At 54.2% G+C, this 23,541-nt stretch overlaps 1 protein-coding gene across 13 annotated transcripts in view; it reads left to right on the top strand.

Annotated features, from left to right (window-relative positions):
- GAS7 (growth arrest specific 7) overlaps positions 1-23,541 on the top strand; it is a 217,514-nt gene that overhangs the window by 184,215 nt on the left and 9,758 nt on the right. For all 13 annotated transcript variants that reach the window (XM_023243853.2, XM_006939789.5, XM_006939788.3 and 10 more), the window contains 6 exons: positions 750-839; positions 3,814-3,929; positions 6,595-6,669; positions 11,318-11,396; positions 18,553-18,681; positions 19,273-19,396. In XM_023243853.2, the coding sequence (XP_023099621.1) occupies positions 750-839; positions 3,814-3,929; positions 6,595-6,669; positions 11,318-11,396; positions 18,553-18,681; positions 19,273-19,396 (613 nt within the window). The remainder of the gene's footprint in view (positions 1-749; positions 840-3,813; positions 3,930-6,594; positions 6,670-11,317; positions 11,397-18,552; positions 18,682-19,272; positions 19,397-23,541) is intronic.

Raw genomic sequence — 23,541 nt, 5'->3', positions numbered from 1 at the left:
GACGCTCTTTGTTCGTAGAATAAATATTGTGAAATGAAACGCACAAGGTAACCTGTCGCCCTGACCCTCAACCACAGAATTCCTTTCTCTGGAAGCAAACGATGTTATCGGCTTCCAGAAGTATTCCATACGTAAATAACCAAATGTGTGCGTATTTTCTTTCTCTCTCTCTCTCTTTCTCTGTTTTTTTTTTTCCTATGCAAATGGTAGCATACTCCTAAGTACCGTTTTGCAGCTCATGTTTTTCTTCCCCACTTAATAATATGACCCGGCACAACATCTGTAGCCACACGTTAGAACTTTCTCCCCGTGTCCTCTGCTCTCGATGCACACCCCACAGATGCCCCTCTGCCCCAAGCTTTGTGTAGCCGTTCCCCTGCTGGAGGACAGTGGAGTTGTGTTTTTGCTGCTGCAAACCTGTGTGCTGGCAGACAAGAGGGTTTAGACACACGCGATCCATCCGTAGGGGGTGGTCTTAGACGAACAAGTCGCCGGGTCAGAGGCTCACGCTGTGTGTGGTTTTGGTGGATGCTGTTACTGTACTGCCTTCCAGAGAGTTCCGGCCGATTCCAGCCCCTCTGGGGGCGTGGGTGTCCTTCGCCCCTCATTCGAAAAACACGTGCCTCCCAGGATTGCCACGCACGCTCTATCGAGCGGGCGCTGAAGGGAGGCCTCTGTAATGCTGTGTCCCAGGCACAAAGCCTTCCCGTCCAGGCAAGTCACTTCCTGCCTTGTCCTGTGCCCTGCAGATAAACTGCGTGACGTTTCCTCATCCGGACACAATGCCAGAGCAGCAGCTGCTGAAACCTACAGAGTGGAGCTATTGTGACTACTTCTGGGTAAGTGGTGCCTCGGTTTCCCCTGCTCTGTGACCGCCCCTCCCCCCCCCCCAAAGGATCAGGAGTGGACAGCCGGAAGGGGCATGAGGGGCCTCAAGCTCGGAGAAGAAGGGTTCTTCTCTCTTTAGGTCTCAACAGGAGATTTAGCATCCGAGGCAGGAATTTAAGCCCCTCTTGGGAGTCCAGATGATTCCGTAAATCTCAGAGAATCCACAGGATTTTCCTTCAGGGCCACATGGAAACAAACCCCTGGACAGAATGCAGATAAGCCCGAGGGTCACTCCTTTGCTGCTCCGTAAGGGCAGGGGACTGGAAGCACCTTCAGTGGAGGAATCTGCTCTCACGACTTGGTGGGGCACACTTGAAGGGGACACCTTGCACAAACGCTTTACCTCTTTGGGCCGCCTTGCTTCCATCAGTGATGAGGTTGGAGGCAGGGATCGGTAGAGAATTCACCTTTAGTAAGTGTGCTTCTAGAACTTGCTGCATCCTGTTTACTGAGTGCAGAGTTTCAGTTTTGCAAGATTAAAAAAAAAAAAAAAGGTTCTGGAGAAGGACACTGGTGATGGTTGCATATGCCCAGGGACTTGTTACCACCCGGTGGCTCCCTTAACAGTGGGTAAGGTGGTGAATTTTATGCTAAGTGTGTTTTCCCACAATTAAATAAATATCTTTTGACAAATGCACATCCCACCTGCTCAGAAACTCTGGGAATAGCCGTTGGCATTTGCGTCTGAAAATCAGCAATGACTTTCACACCGAGAGGGCCTCATTCTGGATTCACATAGTGGTGATGGGTGCACGACCTTGGGAACATATTAAAAAACCACGGAATCATACACTTTGGGAGAAAAAAATGTTCAGAGACCCTGAGGAACAATAAATAAACAGAATACCGTGCAGAATGGATTACTGCCCTTTTTTCAGATTTGCTGATAACCAAGAACTAGACGAAAGCACTTCTGTTAATAAGTCACTTGCACTCTCAAAGACACCCAGTGAGTCGTCTTAACCCAGCTGTGTTTCTTCCAGATGCTGGGGCTGCGTGCAGGGGCAGCAGACATCGTGGGGAGGGCTCTGTGGGGCATCAGAGGCCTGGGGGGGGTTGAGCTCAGAGGTGACTCACGGTGAGCAGGGGACAGAGTGTATGAGACTCCTTAGGCGCTGGGAGCCTGGCGGTTTTTATTCCAACTGCGTTCGGAAGACGTTGGGGGGCTGCGTGGTCTGGTTTAGAAGCATCGCTCGGGAAGGACTGTGAGTGGGCAAGGGCAGGGGTCAGCGGCAGGTGCGGGAGCCCCGGGGACATGAGGACAAGTGGCTGAGTTTATGGACGCCAGCCCTAAAGAGTGACGCGGGAAGCAGAGCATTCAGGGGAGACCCTAGGAGCGGAGGTCAGCCTGCGTGGGGTACCATGTGGGGGCCTCAGGGAGCCCTGGGGAGCCAGAGGGGAGTGTGTGGACCTGCCCCTGGCCAGCATCCAAGAGCAAAAGTTGCATGTTCTCATCCTCCTTCAGGCTCTGCTGGGACTCTGTTCCTTACTCTAGGGCTTTCTTTCTCCAACCATCATCTCTCCCTCTAACGGAAATCTCCCTGCTGTGAACGGCCGCTAAAGCCCCCCTCTTCTGGCCGGTTTTCCCGAGTGTGGACGGATCGCTCGGCACACCCACCTTATGTGGGAGGCACACGGAGGCCTGGTATTTGGGGGGGATTTTTCTTTTCCTTTTTCTTTAATCATTAAGTTTATTTATTTACTTTGAGAGAAAGCGTGCGTACATGTGTGAGTGGGGGAGGGGCAGAGAGCGAGAGGGAGAGAGAGAATCCCAAGCAGGCTCTGTGCTCCAGCCCACGAACCCCGAGATCGTGACCCGAGCCGAAATCAAGAGTCAGATGCTCAGCTGACTTGGCCACCCAGGCGCCCCTCTTTTGTTTCTTTATCAGGGTGTAGCGTTCATACCGCAAAGTGCTCGAATCTTAAACATACCTGGAGAAGGGGCGCCTGGGGGGTTAAGCGTCTGACTTCGGCTCAGGTCATGATCTCACAGTTTGTGGGTTCGAGCCCCCGTGTCAGGCTCTGTGCTGACAGCTCGGAGCCTGGAGCCTGCTTCGGATTGATTCTGTGTCTCCCTCTCTTTGCCCCGCCCCCCACCCTGCTCCTACTCTGTCTGAAAAATAAATAAACGTGAAAAAAAGCAAACAAACAAACCTGACATACCTGGAGAAGCTTTTAAATGGTCAGAGCCACCCTGCTGTGATGTGTTGCGTTTTGTGTGGTAGTGATCTCCCTGTCACAAGAGGTATTAGCAATGTGGCCCAGAACGCTTCAGTTGAGGGTGGGAGAATCCCGCATTGGGAGAGAATTCTAGGGGAGGGGGCGTCCATAAACTTTTCGAGTTCTTGACGATGGGAGGTGGGGTCTCTCCAGGCATCACCCATCCCTTTCTGAAATTCCCCTAAAACGTCTGCTCTGGACTGGGTGTTGTATGGAAACCAATTTGACAATACATTTCATGTTTAAAAAAAGTAAAATAAACATTTAAAAAAGAAAAAAAAAAGTCTGCTCTGGAAGGGATCTTAGAGATGCAGCCCAGTCCTATTGCAAAGTTAGGGGTGTGGGTTGGGGGGGACAGAGCCGAGGATTGGAAAGGCCTGGCCGTGTCACCCGGTGGCTGAGCTGAGACAAGGACCAGGTCTTTAGGAACTTGACACGGTCCTCATCGATGCACCTGTCTGATATCAAAGGATGTGTTTTTTGCTCCTTCCATGAAATACCAAAGCACCGAAGTCTGGATTCCTGGTGGGGAAAGGCTGTAACGGCGGAGGACACGGGTTTAGGTATGGTGCCGGCCAGGGCCCGAGAAGTTTCTTGGGCTAAGGTCTGCTTGCCATGCACACCCGGTCCCTTCCGGGGCTCCCTTCCCTGCACCCGGGACACCCTTGTCACCTAAGCTCTCTCGTGCTTCTGTATCCTTTTTAGGCTGATAAGAAGGACCCCCAAGGCAACGGCACCATGGCTGGGTTTGAACTGCTCCTTCAGAAACAACTAAAGGGCAAACAGATGCAGAAGGAAATGTCAGAATTCATCCGGGAGAGGTGAGACCCGGGCCCCTCCCAGCTCCCGGGACCAGTCCCAGCGCCACCTCGGCCTCTGAGCCCCAGGTCGGTGGCTAGCAGCTGGGATGCGTCCTGCCCGCCCAGCACCGGGCGCGGTCAGCACCAAGGGGAGCCAGAGGCCCCCGCTGCGGCTCTTGGGACAACTGTAGCTTGCATGGCTTTGGCCCGTGTGGGGTTTTTCAGGTTTGGACTGTGAACGTTTTTCGTTTTTGTTTTTGAATTGGTAGATTTTACGTTACAGGCTGGCTCTCTGGCTTGTCTGGAGAAGGCAGAAAGGCCTGGTCTGCTGGAATCTTCCTTCCCCGGGGCATCTGCACATAGACCGCTGGGCTCCTGTACTGACCTGCGTGGCCCTCATTTGACGCTCTGTCCCTATCATAACGAGAAAGGAGAATGTTACCTTGTTATTTCATCCTTGAACCAAAGCTGTGTCCCAGACCTGGGCAGGTAGAACCTGTTCCCCCATCCCTGCCTTTCGGGGGGCAGGGGCTCAGTCCAATGAAAGAGTCACGTGGGGTCGTTATGACAGGTGTAGGGATTATAATAGTGGTTTTGCTGAAGGATGGTTTGTGTGAACAGAAACGAGGAAACAATAAATTCAGCCAGGACAGATTATAAGAAGTTCCTTCTCCACCTCATGCCTTTTCAGTTCCTCCAAGCTCTGAGCACCCACTCGCATGCACACGAGTTTCCATCTGGACTTTCCAGGGCACGCTGGAAATACAATAAATAGCAATGTATTTTTAAAAATCTTTAATTATACTAAGCATTTAATAATCATTCTTGGGCATTTTAAAACACCTCTTTTCCTTCTGAGGTATGCTTTCGATTTGTTTCATCAAATCTTTGGGGTTTTTTTTGTATTTTTTTTTTTTTTTTGACAGAGAGAGACAGAGCATCAGCAGGGGAGGGGCAGAGAGAGAGAGGGAGACACAGAATCCAAAGCAGGCTCCAGGCTCGGAGCCATCAGCCCAGAGCCCGACATGGGGCTGGAACTCACGGACCGCGAGATCGTGACCTGAGCCGAAGTCGGATGCTTAACCGACTGAGCCACCCAGGCGCCCCTCAAATCTTTGTTTTATGACCCATGAAGCTGGTGGGGAATGAGCAACGCTCATAGCTCAGGTGCGAAGAAACAATGGTATAAAATACAGGAAAAGGCCGGGCACCTGGTGACTCAGGTGGCAAAGCACCTGACTTCGGCTTAGGTCACGATCTCATGGTCTGTGAGTCCGAGCCCCACGTCGGGCTCTGGGCTGACAGCTCGGGGCCTGGAGCCTGTTTCTGATTCTGTGTCTCCCTCTCTCTCTTCTGCCCCTCCCCCACTCATACTCTGTCTCTGTCTCTCAAAAAATGAATAAACGTTAAAAAGAAAATTAAAAAACAACACCACCACTGTGTTGGCAGATAAGCGGGATCTGCCCTTTGAGAACACTCCGGTCTTCCGCGGGGAGTGCAGACTTTTCTCGGCCCGCCGGGGTCTGCTAGGGAGACGAGCGAGAGTGGAGGTGCCCGGGTAGAGGGTGCTGGGCCGGGTGGTTTGCCGTGGCCTCGGACTGGGGCGGATGGGCGGGTGGAGCCGGGGCCCCTGCCTGGTGTGTGCCATTGACCTCGAGGAATCTTTGGAGACGTGAAGCTGGGAGTGTGCCGTGGTCAGATCTGCTTTCGAGAGAGATGTGTTGACCGCCGGCTGGGGGCTGCAGACTGGCCCCCCGCCCCGGGTCACCCTGGGGAGGGCAGAGCGAGGGCCAGGAAGTGACGAACCAGGAGATAGACTCCAGCCGGCCCCCGGAGGCGGCCGGAGGTGGAGGTGAGAGCAGAGCCCGGAGAGGAGGAACATGGCTATGGGGTCTCTCAGGCCAAAGCAGAAAAGGATTCTTGCTCAGAATGATGCCACGGGGCTCAGTCAGGCCCCCCGTTTCCACATCGCCACACCCTTGGGCCATCAGCTTCGAAGCCGCTGGGAACGAGTGCCCCGGCCCCTCAGAGCATCCCCAGGGCCTTCCTGTTTGTCCAGCGACAGGCCCGGGGCTCCTGAGTGGTGGCCCCTGTCCCCACACGGCCCAGAGGACCACTCAGGCGGAGAACAGTGCCTTTGACGACACTTTAACACCATCTGCCAGATAATACGGAACACTCCCCAGAGAGTTGCCTTGAAAGTGTGTCAAGGGCCCGCCCTGCCCAAAGCAAAGACCAAGGCAACCTCCCTCTCTAGGGAACTGGAATCAGCCACATGCTCTGGGCACTGCCTGGTTTCCATGGAAATCCCTGTGCCCTGCAGCTTGACGGTTAGAGGCACTGGGGGCTAGACGGGAGGTGAGGACCACCGGGCATCACAAGTTACATTCGCCCATCTGAAGGCCTCCCGAGTGCCCAGCCCCGGGTTGGGAGCTGTGTGAACGACAGCCCAGCAGACAGCTGGGAACATCCCATCTCACAGAAGAAGAGACAGAGGTTCAGAGAAGTTCGTTCCTTCAGCAGATAGTTGGGGAACCCCTGCCATGTGTCAGGGACAAGAGCCCCGAACTGTCAGAGCGTCTGGTCTAGTGGGTTCCTTGACAGAGTTCACAAGCGGCCGGTCAGCGGGTCAGACCCGCAGTCTCGCACCGGGGAGCTGACGGGTTGGGTTTTCTCCGTTTTGCAGGATAAAGATTGAAGAGGAGTATGCGAAGAACTTAGCTAAGCTCTCTCAGAACTCCTTGGCTGCACAGGAGGAAGGGTGAGTGGGGAGGGACAGGGGGCAGGAAGTGGGGGGTGGATTCCTCTTTGCATCGCTGATCGCTGCCGTGGCCTCCCCTAAATGGGGAAGTCTGCCAGGCCTGCCTTGGGCCGGGCACCCGCGACCCCCGGTGTGCACATCCATACTTAGGATGGGCCCTTCCACACTCCCCCGTGACCGAGGGCCTCCCACCAGATGCTGGAGTATATCAGCACCCCCTTGCCCCCGAATCGAATCCCATCTCTGAGGACAGGCTGAGAAGAAACAAGGGGGTGGGGGAGACGATTCTGTACCCGGCCCCTTGGTTAGAGTTCTCTCTGGCCGGCTCCCCTCCCTCTCCAGTTTTGACAGTCCTGCCCTCCTTGGGCGGGGCCTGGGCTGGGGGAGGCTCACCCACACCCTCCAGGCCCCAGAAGCGTCCCTCCTGAAGGAAGAGAGTAGTCTACTCTTCGTGTCCCTTAACAGAGTTTCCGCCCGCGGGTGGGAACGTGAAACGGTGCAGCCGCCATGGAAAACTGTTCGCACCTCAAAACACCGAACAGAATGGCCCCATGACCCAGCAGTTGCACTCATGGGTTTATACCCAATAGAACTGGGAACAGGTCCTCAAGACGAATATGTGTATGTGTGCATGTCCGTACAAATGGACGGATCCGGATCCGTACGTGGACGATTAGCACACTGGGTACATCCCCATTGCATATATGGATAAGTGATGGAATGTTATTTAGCCACAGGAAGGGATCAAGTCCTGATCTGTGTGCTGCCTCGTGGATGAACCTGAAAAACATTATCCTCAGTGGAAGAGGCTGGACAAAGAGGTTGCATGTTGGAGGATTCTGTTTATGTGAAATGTCCAGAATAGGGACATCCACAGAGACAGAAGGAACGTGGCTGGTTGCCAGGGAGTCCCTGTTTAATGGGTACGGGTTTGGGTTTTTTGTGTTTTTTTTTTGTTTTTTTTTTTAATTGTTTTAAATGTCTACTTTTGAGAGACAGAGAACGGGATTGGGGGAGGGGCAGGCAGCGAGGGTGACACAGAATCGGAAGCAGGCTCCAGGCTCTGAGCCGTCAGCACAGAGCCCGACGCGGGGCTCGAACTCACGAACCGTGAGCTCATGACCTGAGCCGAAGTCGGATGGTTAACAAATTGAGTCCTCCCAGACCCCCCAGGTACAGGGTCTCTTTTGGGGGTGTGCATTCATTTGCTTGGACTGCTCTCACAGAATACCAGAGACCTGGTGGCTTAAACAATAGAAATTTAATTTACTGTGGTTCTGGAGGCTGGGAAGTCCAAGATCAGGGTGCCAGCAGCTTTGGTGAGACCTCTCCTCTAGAGTTCTAAGTACGGCCTTTTCTGGGTGTTGAGGCTCTCTGGTGACTCTTCCTACAAGGACAGGAACCCAACTGGGCCAGGGCCCGACCCTTTATGACCTCCCATAACCTTAATTACTTCCTTAGAGGTCCCCATCTACAAATAACAGCCCCGCTGTGGGTAGGGAGCTTAGGGCCTCAACATATGAACTTGGGGGTGGGGGGGGGCACCTGGGTGGCGCAGTCGGTTAAGCGTCCGACTTCAGCCAGGTCACGATCTCGCGGTCCGTGAGTTCGAGCCCCGCGTCAGGCTCTGGTCTGATGGCTCGGAGCCTGGTGCCTGTTTCCGATTCTGTGTCTCCCTCTCTCTCTGTCCCTCGCCCGTTCATGCTCTGTCTCTCTCTGTCCCAAAAAATAAATAAACGTTGAAAAAAAAATTTAAAAAAAAATGAATTTGGGGGTGGGGGGGTCCACAAACAGTGCATAACAGGGGGATACAGATGTTTTGGAACAAGGTAGAGGGTAGTGGTTGAACAATGTGGTCACCGTACGAAATGCCCCACAGGACCGTGCTCTCTAAGACGGTTAATTTCACATGATGTGACGTTCGCCTCGGGAATAAAGAACACCAGGCTCGGGAGGTTAGAGGCAAAAGGTTCCCCCCGAGGTCTCTCCCGCCGGTGCGGTCTGTGTCGGGGCCCCTTCTGCAAGGGGAGGTGAGCCCCGAGGAAGGGGGACGCTGTGTCGTGTGTGGTTGTGGTCGGCAGACGGCTGCAACGTTGAACAAGTCCAGATCTGCCTGCGTGGCTTGAGGCCTTCAGGGGATGGGCCGTGCCAACCAAAGGCGGCTTTGATTGCGGCCTCTGCGTGGGCTCGTGGTGCAGCCAAGAGGCCGCCTCTACAGGCCTGTCACTGGCCTGGTGGGCACAGGGTGGCCCTGGGGGGTCAGGGGCTCCTCTGCAGACAGAAATGAGCTTGCCCCGGTGGCCCCCTCCTGGCCCAGGCACTGGGCTCGAGACGGCATCGTCGGGGGGAGTGGGGAGTCGCCCCTCCGACCTGGCAGGGAGGTTTTCCCGGACATCCCTGTGCCCTGCAAACCACAGTGCCGATCCGGAACCTTCCGGCTGCCGCCTCCTCGGCCTGGGCTAGTGCCAAGGACACTCCATCCTGCCAACACGCTCAGCAGCATATGCTCCCAGCTGCACAAGCCAGGCCCTCGCCACCACCCCTTACATGCACTCGCTCACACACACGGATGCCGCACCCCTGCCCACGGGCATGGCCGCGTGCCCTGTCCCCGTGCACGCACACGCACACGCTCCTCCCGGCAGGCACCGTGGGGTTGTGGCGGGGTGGTGAACACGTGGGCCCCGTCCTAGGAATTTGGGGCAGGCCAGGAAGGTGCTGGCCCCCATTAGACTCCAAGAGGGTACGTGCACGTTGGTAGACCGACGAGATCGGATTGTTTATTCTGCCTGCAGTTTGTTTTGTTTTGTTTTTTCCCCCTCTCGCCTGTGTGGAGAGGAAGTGGGATTTGTGTCTTTTCTGGTTGGTAATTGTACCAGTAACCTGCGTTCCGATTTGGCGTCTGCCTCGGACTGGATATTGCAATGGAAACACATCTCAGGTTTGATTTCTTTCATTAACCTCTCATCAGATGGAAAACTCGGTCTTCAAGTGAGAGCATTTTCTAAATTGCTTTCTTCTCGATTGTGAAGGTGGCTCCGGATGGCGGGGGGGAGCGGGGGGTGTCTGGGGGAGGGTATCTGCTCAGACAGGCCCAGCCGCGGGTTCACAGGGGCGTCCGCCCAGCTTTGGGTGCCCAGCCTGGAGGTGGGGCCGAGGACCTTGTCCTTCCCCACAGCCGGTGACCTTCGCAGGCCACTAAAGCCGTCACCGGCCAGTGACTGACCTCACGCTCTGCCCACGGTAGACTTAGAAACTCCGCACCAGCCAGGGCCTTTGTGGCTTCTGGGCTCTCGTTTGTAGGCCCGTGAGCAGCTCGGTGCAGGGAGGGCTCCTGTCTGTCAGCCCGTCTTTGAGTTCCTGCTCCCCCTGGGCCTGCTTTTGGGCAGTCCCAGCTTTCACTGTAGATGTGCTGCGTCCTGACTTCATTCGCATGCGTGGTGTCGGGTCAGGGTCGACATTTCTTCTTCTCCCCGTGGCTCTACAGTGGTCTCCACACCATTTATTGAAAAGACCATCCGTTCCCCACTGAGATGCTGTGTCTGCTTCTGGACCTCGCGGTCTGTTCCCCTACCCGCCAGCAGCTCGGACCGTCATTTCTCACCCCCGCTCTTCCCTGGGGGGGGCTCCGCTCCCCAGCCAGGACCACCCGAGGGACTCCTAGATAAGATTGGTCGGTCGTTTCCCGTCACGCCCGCTCGGCCTGAGCCCGTGCCACAACCACACAGGCCTGGGCTGTGACCAGAGGGACTCGTTCTCAGCTACCGCTGGCCCCGCTCAAAAGCCGGGAGCCGCGTGCCGTGTCACTCGAGCTCAGTTCTTTGGAGGAAAATGGCTCTTTGATGCAGTTAAGTGACCTGAACAGTCTGGGGCGGGCGGGGGGAGGTCTCCAGCAAGGACGCAGGGGCATCACCTGAAGGCCGGCAAGGCTCAGGAGCTCCAAGGAGTGGAGAGTGGGGCCTGGGGGCCACACGTGAAAGCCCTGAGGACTTGGGGAGACGCTTCTGTTGGAAACATCTCCTTGGAGCGGAAAAGGGATTCTGCCGTTCTCCGGGAAGGTGTGGGCGGCACCAGAGGTCACAGCCCGGAATCAGGACCGGCAGGAGCCACGCCTCTTGAGGATGGGGACGGAGAGCCTTCCCTGCTGTGTGGGTGTCCGTGAGCCGCCCCTCGGCACAGGGGTCCGTCTCTGCCCCCCTTGGAACTCAGGCCGCTGGAGGCTTGCCCGCAGGCAGCGCTGTGTGGCACCTTCTGTTTGAGATCCACTTCTCCCTGAGAACGTGGCTGGTCTCCCTTGCCTGACCGGCAGGCCTTTGCACCGCCCGTTAGTGAACCAGGGATGGGCACTGGGGGGACGCACGGGGGGCAGTAACAGGCAGGTGTCAGGGCCCGCCCTGCAGCTGTGCCCCACCTTCCTCTCTCATCTCCCCCCGATTCTCTGAGCCCCCCGGGTGTTTCCCGGCTTCACCGGGCCCCCAGGCTGGAGCGCGCTGCTCAACGGGCGTTTTCTGCCCCATCCACGTGCCGTCTCGGGCGGGCTCCACGTCGAGACCCGCCGTCCCCGCCGCCCAGGAGGGGCCGAGATCTCCGATCCGAGGGCAGCGTGGCCGTCCGGGGTCTGGGTCTGACAGTCCTCTTTGGGTTGCAGCTCCCTGGGAGAAGCGTGGGCCCAGGTGAAGAAGAGCCTCGCGGACGAGGCGGAAGTTCACCTCAAGTTCTCCGCCAAGGTAAGCTGTCCGTCCCCGCGGCCCCTCCGGGCTGGCGGTCCGCGGCCGTGTGTTGCCGAATGGCTCACAGTAGCCTCTCCAGTGTGTGCTCTCGGCCCCTCTCCGTGGTGTAGATTTCCAGTGGGGGCAAGAGAGTCCCCAGAGGTGACCATCATCAGCCAGTGTGTCCATTGTCCCCGTGCAATGGCGTCGGTAGCCGTTAGCGCCCGTCAGGAGCATGGAGAAGAGTAAAAGGTTCATAAACGCTAAGTATTTGGTTGGTGCCTTTGTTTCTATTTTGTTTTTTTTTGTTTTTTTGTTTTTTTTTATTCTTGCAACTCTTATTTTTTATTTCGTATTTTTTTTAACTAATTTATTTTTTAATTTACATCTAAGTTTGTTTATTAAAAAAATTTTTTTTTAATCTTTTTTTGCGGGGGAGGGGAGGGAGAGACAGAGCACGAGCGGGGAAGGGGCAGAGAGAGGGAGAGACACAGAACCCGAAGCAGGCTCCAGGCTGCGAGCTGTCGGCGCAGAGCCTCACGTGGGGCTCGAACTCAACAGACTGTGAGATCATGACTTGAACCGAAGTCGGACGCTTAACCGACCGAATCAACCAGACTCCCCATTACCTTTGTTTTTAATATGATTTGTTAAGTGTAGATCATGTTTAATTTTTAACACCGGCCATCTTTAACAAGCGGCTCACAAAATTTCTACAAATTCTGCCGAACTGCCCCAGCACACCTCTGTGACGTGTGAGAGTGGGTGCCCCAAAGTTCCTCAGGGGACCCCCCCACTCTCACTTTGCTGGGCTGTCAGAGGAACATGTGTGCATGTTCTTGCTGTCAGGAGAGGCTAGACTGCGCCACGGGGAGGATTTTTTGGTTTTTTATTGTCACACTAGGTGGCTGACCCTTCTTTTGTTTGGTCCTGCAGAATCTAACACCATGACCTTGAGGGCAGTATGGTTTCTGCCCTCAGTACTCAGGGTGGTGTCGGGCACACAGTAGATGCTTAATAAATATTTTCTGAAAGTAGTGAACGAACAGGGACAACTGACTTGCTCCTTCTGACACCCCCCCATCTTTTTAAGCCCTACTTTCTCTCTGGATTTCTCCGTGTTTCCAAATGACCCTGTCCCCCACCACCATGCCATCCCCCCTCACCCCCAGCTCATATCTCCAATTCCTTTTAAGGCTCTCACCTACTCTTCAGGGGAAAAGTAAACCAAATGTCTGAAGTGAAATAATTCATACTAAAGTGTGCGTGACTGATAGGGCTACCCACTAACATGGTTGCCTTTTATTTTTTTATTTTTAACATGGTTGCCTTTTAAAGTGTTTATCTTTGAGAGAGAGAGAGGAGAGAGAATCCCAAGCAGGCTTCACACTGATAATATGGAGCCCAACATGGAGCTTGAACCCACAAACCATGAGATCGTGACTTGAGCCAAAACCAAGAGTGGGACACTTAACTGACTGAGCCACCCAGGTACCCTGCATGGTTACCTTTTAAGGGAAGAGAGCCTGTTCAGAGTGGCACTGTTCCCAGTGACCTCTGCCTCCTGGGGTCCACACCCTTCCCAGTTACCAGTCAGACACGGCAGCCCCGTGAGGACCTCACACAACGCATTTAAACTCTGAGCCCCTGAACATGAAGGGCACGCTGCCTCCTTTACTGTAACATGAAGATAGCATCTCCCTAAGGCGACTGTTCTTTGACTTCCACACTCAGCACTTGATTGCCTCTGTTCTCCAGCGCTCTCCTCATAGGAATTGGGGTCCCCCAGGGATGCGCGCTGTTGCAGGACCCAAATCGGCTTTGTACACACCTCGCCACCCCACCCCGTGATGGTCCCCTGCACACACAGGGCGGAATTCATGGCTCAAAACAGCGAGGACGCACGCAGGGGCTTTATAAAGAGCTGGGGCGGGAGGAAGAAACTGTTACCAGACTCTCCGCTTCTGAAGGATGTTAGCGCCCTGAGACTGGGTTGACCCCAGCTGTGAGTGAGACCTTCTGGGCTCCCAGCGAGTAACACCCTAACGCATCGCACCGAGCGCTTTGCGGGAAATTTGCCCGGCAAGCGTGGGGGAGGAGGCTCCACCAAGTACCTTTTTTTTCTGCCTCGCGTGCAAAGCAGTGAGTTCTGTTCAACCTGCTGATCCTCGGGAGTGTTCCCTTCGGGGGCCTCCCTTCTCGTGTCCCGGCCCCAGGGGCTCTGTCCTCTTTCTGCAGCCGGCTCCACAAGCTCTGAACGGTCGCCTGCTGGGTCCCCAGGAACCCTGGTGGCATCTACTCCCCATCAGCAGGACCCTTGAGTCTTGATTGTCTATAGAGCGCTTAGCAGGTGACAGAATGCTCTCCGAGGCACCATTTTCTTCTGCTTATTTTTGTTTTTACTACCGCTGTTCTATTAATAACACTGTCACACCCTCCAGCACCACTGTTTGCCACCGAATGTGGGGTGTCCCCACCCCCACCACTGCTCTGACACCAGCCGGGCGCCCCGCAGTTCACCTCAATTCCAACACTACACGTGATGCTGGTGTCCCATTCCACGGGGCAACAGCTCCACCCCACAAGACTCTGTCACGATTCAGATGTCCGTTGCAAGTAGGAGGCTCGGAGGTTACCCACACCTCCGTCTGAACGGCGGCTGCAAGACGGGGTTCCCACCGCACCCTCCTCGGGTTTGATAATTTGCTAGGAATTCCAAAACGTGTACTTAGCTTTCCTGGTTTGTTATATGTTAAAAGACGTCAGGGGCGCCTGGGTGGGACAGTCGGTTAAGCGTCCGACTTCAGCCAGGTCACGATCTTGTGGTCTGTGAGTTCGAGCCCCGCGTCAAGCTCTGGGCTGATGGCTCAGAGCCTGGAGCCTGTTTCCGATTCTGTGTCTCCCTCTCTCTCTGCCCCTCCCCCGTTCATGCTCTGTCTCTCTCTGTCCCAAATAAATAAATAAACGTTGAAAAAAAAATTTTTTTTAAAAGACGTCATAAGGGATACAGACGGACAGCCGGATGAAGAGGTGCGTGTAGGGCGAGGACCAGAGGAGTCCCGAACCCAGGAGCTTCTGTCCCCGTGGAGTTGGGCTGTACCACCGGCCCGGCACGTGGGCATGCTCACCAACCCCAAAGCTCTCCAAAGCCTGTAATTTACAGATTATTTTGGAAGTGTGATCACTCAGGCACGATCGCTCATTAGCTGAATCTCCAGGCCCCCTTCCCTCCCCAGGGGATGGTCGGGATGTTTTAAGTCAGGAGTTGACGAAGCAAGGCTGACTTCACTCCGTGCACCCGATGGGGGGGGGTTTGTGAAGAATGCCCACGACACGCACATTTTCTATGAGAGCCGCTGGTGGCCTTAGGCAATCACAGTAGCAGCCGCATGGTCGTATGGTTATATCCAAGAGTCTCCAAGGATTTATCTATCCGCCATGGGTCATATGGCTTCAAATGCCCGAAACCCATTTTGCCGTCTGCTCCAGAGGGCTCATTGAAATTCCGCTCTGAATATTCCATGTCAGGGGTAAGAGCTCTTTAAAAAATGCAATTTTATCTCTGTCTCAAAAATAAATAAACGTTAAAAAAAATTTTTTTTAAAGGGGCACCTGGGTGGATCAGTCGGTTAGGCGTCCCAACTTCAGCTCAGGTCATGACCTCGCGGTCCGTGGGTTCGAGCCCCGCGTCGGGCTCTGTGCTGACAGCTCAGAGCCTGGAGCCTGTTTCAGATTCTGTGTCTCCCTCTCTCTGACCCTCCGCTGTTCATGCTCTGTCTCTCTCTGTCTCAAAAATAAATAAACGTTAAAAAAAAAATGCAATTTTGTTATGGCAGTCTCTCAGGCTTTTCTAGTCTTCCGGCTTAAGCCACAGCTGATAGCAACAGGCCGAGAAAGAAAGAAGATTACTGTGTACAAAAGGAAGTTAGACCTGGCTTCAGCCGAAGAAGGGAAAATAGAAAAGTTCCTTCTGAGGGAAGAAAATCTAATCATGCAGCAGAGGCTGTGCACTGCAGACAGAAGCTCTTAGGCGGGGGACAGTGGGAGTCAAGAGACATGAGTCTTACGTCCGTGCCATCGCTCACAAGCGTTGTGACCTTGGGCGAGTCTTAGCGTTTCTGGGCCTCCCTTTTTTTTTACGTGTGACCTGAAAAGTTTGGACCAGCTCAGTGGCTTGAAACGTACTTGAAACTTGTTAGAACTTACTCCCGCGGGAATGCATTTTACACGGGCAGCCGGAACGCACAGGCACCCAGACCCAGCTAGCCACACACGTGCGTGGCTGAGACCAATGTTTCACAAAGGCGCACTTGTCCTGTCTGAAATGCACGGATGTGTCCTGTTCCTGTCTGGTCTGTCCTCGTCAGAAAGCTGGTCCTGACGCTAAACTGATCTCACAAGTCTCAGGAACCCACCATTCGAAAAGCACAGACCAGATAGTCTGTGACATCCCTTCCGACTTGTGATTTCTGTGATTGTCTTCCGATGTGGAGGCGAAAGACAGGAGAGGCTGGCCAAGAGTTCCAGGGTTCTGGAAAGGCAGACAGTGGCTCCAGGGGCCTGTCCCACCCGAGACGGCAGGGAGGTCATGAGGACAAATGTCCAGGAAGGCCTTCCACCATCTGGATAGAGAGAGATGCTCAACAGTTAAGAATGAGTATAAGAGGACACTCAGCCAGGGTTCTTAAAGAAAAAATTAGCCTTTTTTTTTTAATGTTTATTTTTTTATTTTGAGAGAGAGTTGGGGGAGGGGCAGAAACAGAGAGAGAGAGAGAGAGAGAGAGAGAGAGAGAGAGAATGAGAATCCCAAGCAGGAGCCCACTGTGGGGGCTCGATCCCACGAACCATGAGATCATGACCCGAGCTGAAATCAAGAATCAGATGCTTAACCGACTGAGCCACCCAGGGGGCCCCCCAAAAGTTAGTTTTTTAGGGGCCCTTGAGTGGCTCAGTCGGTTAAACGTCTGTCTGACATCCGCCCAGGTCGTGATCTCACGGTTTGTGAGTTTGAGCCCCACATTGGGCTCTGTGCTGACAGCTCAGAGCCTGGACCTTGCCTCGGATTCTGTGTCTCCCTCTTTCTCTGCCCCTCTCCTGCTCATGCTCTCTCAGTCTCTCAAAAATAAATAAATGTTAAAAAAAATTGTTTTTAATTAGTTTTTTTAAAAGCACTTAAAATACAGGAGAGTCCCTGGGTCTCTATGGGATTGCCTATGGATGACAACCAGTGGCCTTATGTTTCCAGAAAGTCATTCGAAATCTGGGGAACGGATTTTGCTGTATTGGCAGGTTCTTGGGCCCCTCCCCCAGACCACAGAACTGGGGGGACTGGAGCCCAGGATGAATGTTGAAAACACCCTGAGGGGGGTCGCTCCTGGGCACATGGAAATCTGGAAATCAATTCCCTTTGTAGGCCCTGGGAAAGAGACCCCAGAGTTACCGAGTGAGCAGGCTGAGTTATCCCTCACAGATCCCCCAGTCAGGTTCCTATGAAAGCTAAGTTTGGCTACTCCTCCCCTGATCTGTATGGGAAAGGGATCTACGCAGTCCTCAGTGGCTGCTCTGGAGCCTGAAGCATTTTACGAGCTGCCACCAGATGGGGGTGTTTTCCTCTGCAAGGCAACTTCAAGGGGCGCAGAAAATTTGTAGGAAGCCTTTACAACTTCCCCGCAGGGGGAGAGGGCTATTTGGATGGCCTGCCCTCTATTAGCCTTTAAAGGTCATCTGACCACAAAGGTGTCACCTTCTGCTCCTGGGCATTGGGCACTGAAGATTTTGCCATTCTCCCGGGTAGTAAAGGGGCACCTGGCCCGCATGGGCTCCGACCAGACCCTGCGGACACAGTGGGGGCAAAGCCAGCAGGGCCCCTGCCCTCTTGGAGGTCACAGTCCCGAGTATTTGGTGGCTTAGAGCTGCAAACGCCCAAGTCCTGAGGTCTCCAGAGAAAGAGACAATGTAGCCAGAGCCTGGTGAAGAGGAAGAGAGAGAAGTGACAGATGTCCAGTGTTGGGAGGTCCTGTGTCCAGGATGGTTCAGCTGTGCTTTTCAAAGGCACTTCTGGGACAGGTGCAGGTCGAGGGACCCTGGAAGGCCGTCGGGGGCCCATCAGAGGTTGAGTCAGGGGCTTCTGGGAGGCTGAGTGCTGAATCTGGGGGAAGGACTGCTCTGGGAGGCTGAGGCTGGAGGGGGGGAGCTCCAGGAGGCTGAGTGGGGGGGGGGGCAGAGGAATGAGCCTCGGGGGGCTCTGGGAGACTGAGTGGAGGGGTGGATGAGACTCTGAGAGTGTGAGTCCTCTGGGCTGTGGCTGTGGCTGCAACAGACCCACACTGTTCACATCAAACCCCCTCATCAAACATAACCTATGTTCACACACACACACACACACACACACACACACACACACATTTAAGTAAAATCTCTCCTGAAGAGAGTGGAGTAGGGAAAAGGGAAGGAATAAAAGAGAAAGAAAAAGCTCGAAATACCCCCGTCACCCAGCGCCTCTCTGGCCCTCGAAGGGCGAGGCCGGCCCCTTCTGGCGGGAGGGTCCGTGCACCTGTCCCCATGCAGGCGGGAGGGGTGAGGAAAGCCTTCCTGGGCGCAGCTGTGAGCTTCTCCTGGCCTCCAGCGGCTCCCACCGGGGCTTCCTCGGGCTCTGAACTGTGTCCAGACCACCTTTGCGGTCCCAGCGCCTGGCACGTAGCAGATGTTCGACAAAGAGAGCTGACTTGAGTTCCTCTAATTAAATGGCGTCCGTGTGGCAGTCGCTGTGCGAAGTGCTTGGGGACACAGAGGTGGGCTTTTGGTTTCTGCCCCCAGGAGGTTCCCAGTGGGGAAGGGAAGGGTGACGGGCACCTGAGCAAAACCTAACGGGCAGCTCTAGGAATCTAGAGGAGGCAGGAGGTAGGAGGCAGCGGATGAAGGGCCCAGAAAGCCTCGGACACTAACCAACCCCTCAGTCCATTGGCGTGAACCCCGGGGCCTCGCCAGCTGAGGGGACCTTCTCTCACCGGAGACCTGATAACCTGGCCCCTTCTGTCTGCCTTCCTGTCGGGTGGCCCAGGCCACTGTCCCCGAGTCCACCTTCCCCTGTGGAGTTGGGGGGAGAGCCCCCCTCCTCCTCCCGCAGCAGCCATCCCGGGGCCCTGAGCGCGTCCCCCCCTCCTGTACTTGACAGCTTCACAGCGAGGTCGAGAAGCCCCTGATGAACTTCCGGGAGAACTTTAAGAAGGACATGAAAAAGTGTGAACACCACATCACCGACCTCCGTAAGCAGCTTGCCAGCCGTCACGCCGCAGTGGAGAAGGTGAGCGGCCTGGGAGGCCGGACCTGCTGGGAGCGGGTGGGCCGGCTCCCCCGTGGCAGGGGCGGGGAGCGCCAGCCTCCAGCCCCGTCCCGGCCAAAGGGGCAGGGAGGAGCCGCTTCCCCGTGGCACTCGGGTTACTGCCACAGGGCCAGTGGGAGACACGGTGGTGCTCACTCAGGCACACGCACCGTGCTTTTGTGGGATGCCCCCCCCCCCCCGCTGGCTCGTGTGCTGGTCCACAGGCCCTTCTCCGGGCCTCCCGGGGCTGATTCTCTCCGGAGTGCATCGCTCCCCTGCCAAGGCCTGGGAGGTCCGACCTCGCCGGGAGCTGCTGACCCCAGCGCCTTGGGGAGGGGTGCAGGACAAGGGATGCGTACTCCTGTGGGCACCCCAGAGTTTGCCAGCTGCTGCTGGCAAAGGACCCATCCGGCCCCCAAATGGGCTGGCTGGTGCTTGCGGCCACTAAGCATTGCTGGGAAAAAACATCACGAACCAGGGAGAGAAGAGAGGACTCTTATCCGGCAAGGGGGAGGGGGGGCCACATAACCCGCGGGGCCCTGTGAGCAGCGTCCCCGTGTCGTTGGACCCCAGGCCCGGAAGGCCCTCACGGAGAGGCAGAGAGACCTGGAGATAAAGACCCAGCAGCTGGAGATCAAGCTCAGCAACAAGACAGAGGAGGATATCAAGAAGGCGCGGAGGAAGTCCACGCAGGCTGGTGAGTGCGGCCAGCCCCGCCCCCACCTCTCCTGCCCTCCCCTGACCTTGGCCTTGGCCGCACGGAAAGGCCAGGCTGGGGTGGGGGCCGTGACACTGTGTCCTGTCCCTGCGAGGAGCCCATGGCAGAAGTAAAGACCCCCCACGTCCCCAGGGAGTGATACTCCAAGGGCTCGCCCGCGGCGATCAGGGCTCTCCTGCCCCAGAACGGAGGCACACGTCTTGTTCAGTGAACTAACCAGATTTCACCTCCTCTCGTGAAGATTCGCCCAGTTGAGTCGGTTTCTGCTTCCACCTTGTGGCAAAAATTAGCCGATGCACAAGAAGGGTAAACCAGTAAAAAACTTAGTAAATATTCCTTCAGAAAGCCAGAGTTGTTGGTTTTTTTTTAAGGTTTATTTTTTAGAGAGAGAGAGAGAGAGAGAGAGAGAGAGACTGCGAGCAGGGGAGGGGCAGAGAGAGAGAGGGAGACACAGAATCCAAAGCGGGCTCCAGGCTCCGAGCTGTCAGCACAGAGCCCCATGCGGGGCTCGAACCCACGAACCATGAGATCGTGACCTGAGATCGGTTGTTTAACCGACTGAGCCACTCAGGAGCCCCTAGAGACCCAGAGTTTAACCGCCTGCAAGGACAGTGCGTGTTGCCCTCCGGGATTAAAGCGTGTGCTGGGATTAGGGTTTGGATCAGATGGCTTCTGAGTCTTTCCCACCTCAACTGCTGGTGAGCTCGGGACAGTTCATTCATCATAGAACAAAGCAGCCACCGTCTGGACGTTACAAGATACAGTGGCGTAGGAAGAGCGGATAGCAAAGCAATGTCACGTAAACACAACATTCGATGGAAAGATCTTACAACGCGTGGTGGTAATTGGATCCAGAAATAGAAGGCGTAATGTACTTAACCGGGGATTGAGAAGGGAAGCCCAGGACAGGGAGAGGCTATTTAAATTCGTTTAATTTATTAAGTTATTTTAAAAATAAAATTCTGTCGCTGCTTGGCAAAACATTGTAATCAGCACCTAAGAACATAAACTCTTCTCCACTTCATAATCACTATGAACACTTACGAGTGTTTGAATTTAAAAATAAAAATTTTTTTAATATTTATTTTTGAGAGAGAGTGAGAGAGGACAGAGTCGAGCGGGGGAGGAACAGAGAGAGAGGGAGACACAGAATCCGAAGCAGGCTCCAGGCTCCGAGCTGTCAGCACGGAGCCCAACATGGGGCTCGAACTCACAAACCGTGAGATCGTGACCTGAGCCGAAGTCGGATGCTTAACTGACTGAGCCACCCGGGCATCCCCTGTACATCGGACTTCTTAAATGGTTGAATAGTGTCCAAGTGTGTGATTGGCCCCGAATTTATTTCATGAGTTCACCTGGTTGACTTGACGTTTGCAGGACTTTCAGATTCGTCAGTGGCTGTGATGGTTGTTAGTGTCCCGGGGTCTGTGTGTATGTGAGACTCAGTGCTCGGATAGAGAGAACACAGATGTGGATTTTCTGGGTCAAAGCGTTGTGTGGGTTTGGGTGGGCATTTCCAAATCGCTTTCCAGAGAGGTGTGCGTGTTACCGAAAGTAGGGATGTCCGTTCCCTAAACTCTGGTCAGTGCTGTGTGTGATCCGACTTCGACACCATAACTGTCTGCTGAGCATCCGTATTGTGTGGGTAACTCAATTTTACATTTCTTTTTGAGTGAGTTTGAGCATTTTATTTTATTTTTTTTTAATTTTTTTAAACGTTTATTTATTTTTGAGACAGAGAGGGACAGAGCATGAACAGGGGAGGGTCAGAGAGAGGGTGACACAGAATCCAAAACAGGCTCCAGGCTCCAAGCTGTCAGCACAGAGCCTGACGCGGGGCTCGAACCCACAGACCGCGAGATCATGACCCGAGCCGAAGTCAGCCGCTTAACTGACTGAGCCACCCAGGTGCCCCGAGTTTGAGCATTTTAAAAACAGACTTGTAGAGGGGGGCGCCTGGGTGGCGCAGTTGGTTAAGCCGACTTCAGCCAGGTCACGATCTCGCGGTCCGTGAGTTCGAGCCCCGCGTCGGGCTCTGGGCTGATGGCTCAGAGCCTGGAGCCTGTTTCCGATTCTGTGTCTCCCTCTCTCTCTGCCCCTCCCCCGTTCATGCTCTATCTCTCTCTGTCCCAAAAATAAATAAACGTTGAAAAAAAAATTAAAAAAAAAATGTTTAAAAAAAAAACAGACTTGTAGAGGTCACGTGTGACTTTTTCTTGTGAACTGATGAACTCCTGTCCTATCCCCAGTTTCTTGTCGACGTAGCTGGTCTTTTTCTGACAGATTGGTTGATGAGGATTGCATTTCTGTGTCAGGAAAATTAACCTTCTGTGGTTTGAATTGGAAATATTTTTCCGGGGTTGCCCTCGATCATTTAATTTTGGTCTTTGTGTTTCTTTCTTTTCTTCTCTCTCTGGCTTGTTTTGTTGAATTTCTTTGTACAGCGGTCTTTTCCCTTGTAAATTCTGGGTTTTGTGACTGACTTAGACCTTTCCTTTCTGAATATTTTTTTAATCACTTTTTTTGCCTTTGACCCCAGGTTTAAAAAATAAATACGTAAATATTTGCCCCGGTGGGCGTTTATTTTTCCTCACACCACTGCTCCTTACCATGTTCCTCAAGTCCTGATTTCTCGTGTTTTCCTTTCTCTTGTGTTCTAGATGAATCTTGCGATTTGCTACTTCTACTAAATTTAAGCCAAATTTAGAAAATGTTGCATTTTCACAAGCCGGGGGCTCGGTTACTTTGGCTCTCTGGTTTTGCTGTGTCTCCATTGGGGGCATTGCCATCAGACAATACGTCTCTTATCCCTAAAGTTTGGAATTATTTTGTGATGGAAGTGACTTGTCCGTGTCCTTGGATCTGATCGTGAGAAAGTCTACCTTTCCCAAACCTTTTCTGTGTGCGAGGTGCCCAGCCCCGTGTGTCATAGCCTCCGCGTTGAACCTCCCATTCCTGCAGGGAGGTATTTCTATGCCCTTTACAGGCGAGAAAGCAGATGGCGGGTGACAAACATTCCCCAGGATCACAGTCATGGAGCCCCGTGGCCCAGAATCCCACCTTCTTTTCTTCCAAAGACTCCTTGTCTCCGTTTCGCTGGACAGCGTGTTACCCAGAAGATGCCTGCTTTTCTTCTCTCCTTTCTTTTCCTTCCCTCCCTCATCCTTTCCAAGGCTGCTGGAAGGGAGCACCTCTGGGTCCTCAGGGGGCTTGACCTCATTTGTCACCGTCGCCCCCGTAGCTCGCGTTACGGTCACGCTAACTCTGCCTGTGTCCATTCCAAACACCAGACAGGTATTGGGTGACTTAACTGTCCACGTGACCCTGTGGAGGTACTGTTGTCTTATAGATGTTTGCATAGATGAGGAAACTGAGGCTTAAGCAGGTTCGTTGATTTGTCCAAGTTCCCACAGCTCCTACACAGGGATGCCCGTAAGACAGCCCGAATACTCTGGTTCCAGAATCCACGTTTTCCCACTCAGCTTGTTCAGAAGGGTACCCTTGGGCTGGCTACTTGGAGAGAGGACACAGTCTCCTTCAGCTACCCTATTTCCTGGTGTCGGAGAAGTTTTCCGAAGTATGTTCTCGAAATCGGGATCGACAAAGAGGGCTTTGGGAGTTTTAGCATTGTACGTTGGTAGGGTGATATGCCGACCCCCCCTCGGCCAGGCGGCGGGCGGGGGCTGGTGGGAATGTGTTTGCAGTGAAGCATACACTCCCTTCTCTCCTGGTCATTCCATCTTGGGATCGGGGACCCATTCGCTGGCCATAGATCAAAAGCAAAATGAACACAGCCCTTGACTGGGTTCTGTCACTCAGCCCCGTCTCCCAGCTGGCTAGGTATAGTTCAGTAGAGGGGGTACTGAGCTGGGCCCTGGGTCACGTGGACACGAGTCTCCCTGATCTCTTTCACCTCCCTTTCAGAATACCCGCGAGCCAGGGGATGTTATTAAGTAACTTTGAATTTGCTGGAATTACTATACTAGACCTGAAGAGTGAGCTTCGGGTTGGGTCATGAGGTTTTCCCACCGCCAACAAAGACCACGATGCCTTCCTGTCTCTGGTACCCTGCGATGATCAGAAAACCACACTGAGACGGAGCCGCGTGCTCTGGCGGTACCCCA

The sequence above is a fragment of the Felis catus genome, chromosome E1 (genome assembly GCF_018350175.1).
Source record: "Felis catus isolate Fca126 chromosome E1, F.catus_Fca126_mat1.0, whole genome shotgun sequence".
NCBI classification, from domain to species: Eukaryota; Metazoa; Chordata; class Mammalia; order Carnivora; family Felidae; genus Felis; species Felis catus.
This window is presented reverse-complemented; position numbering and strand designations above follow the sequence as displayed.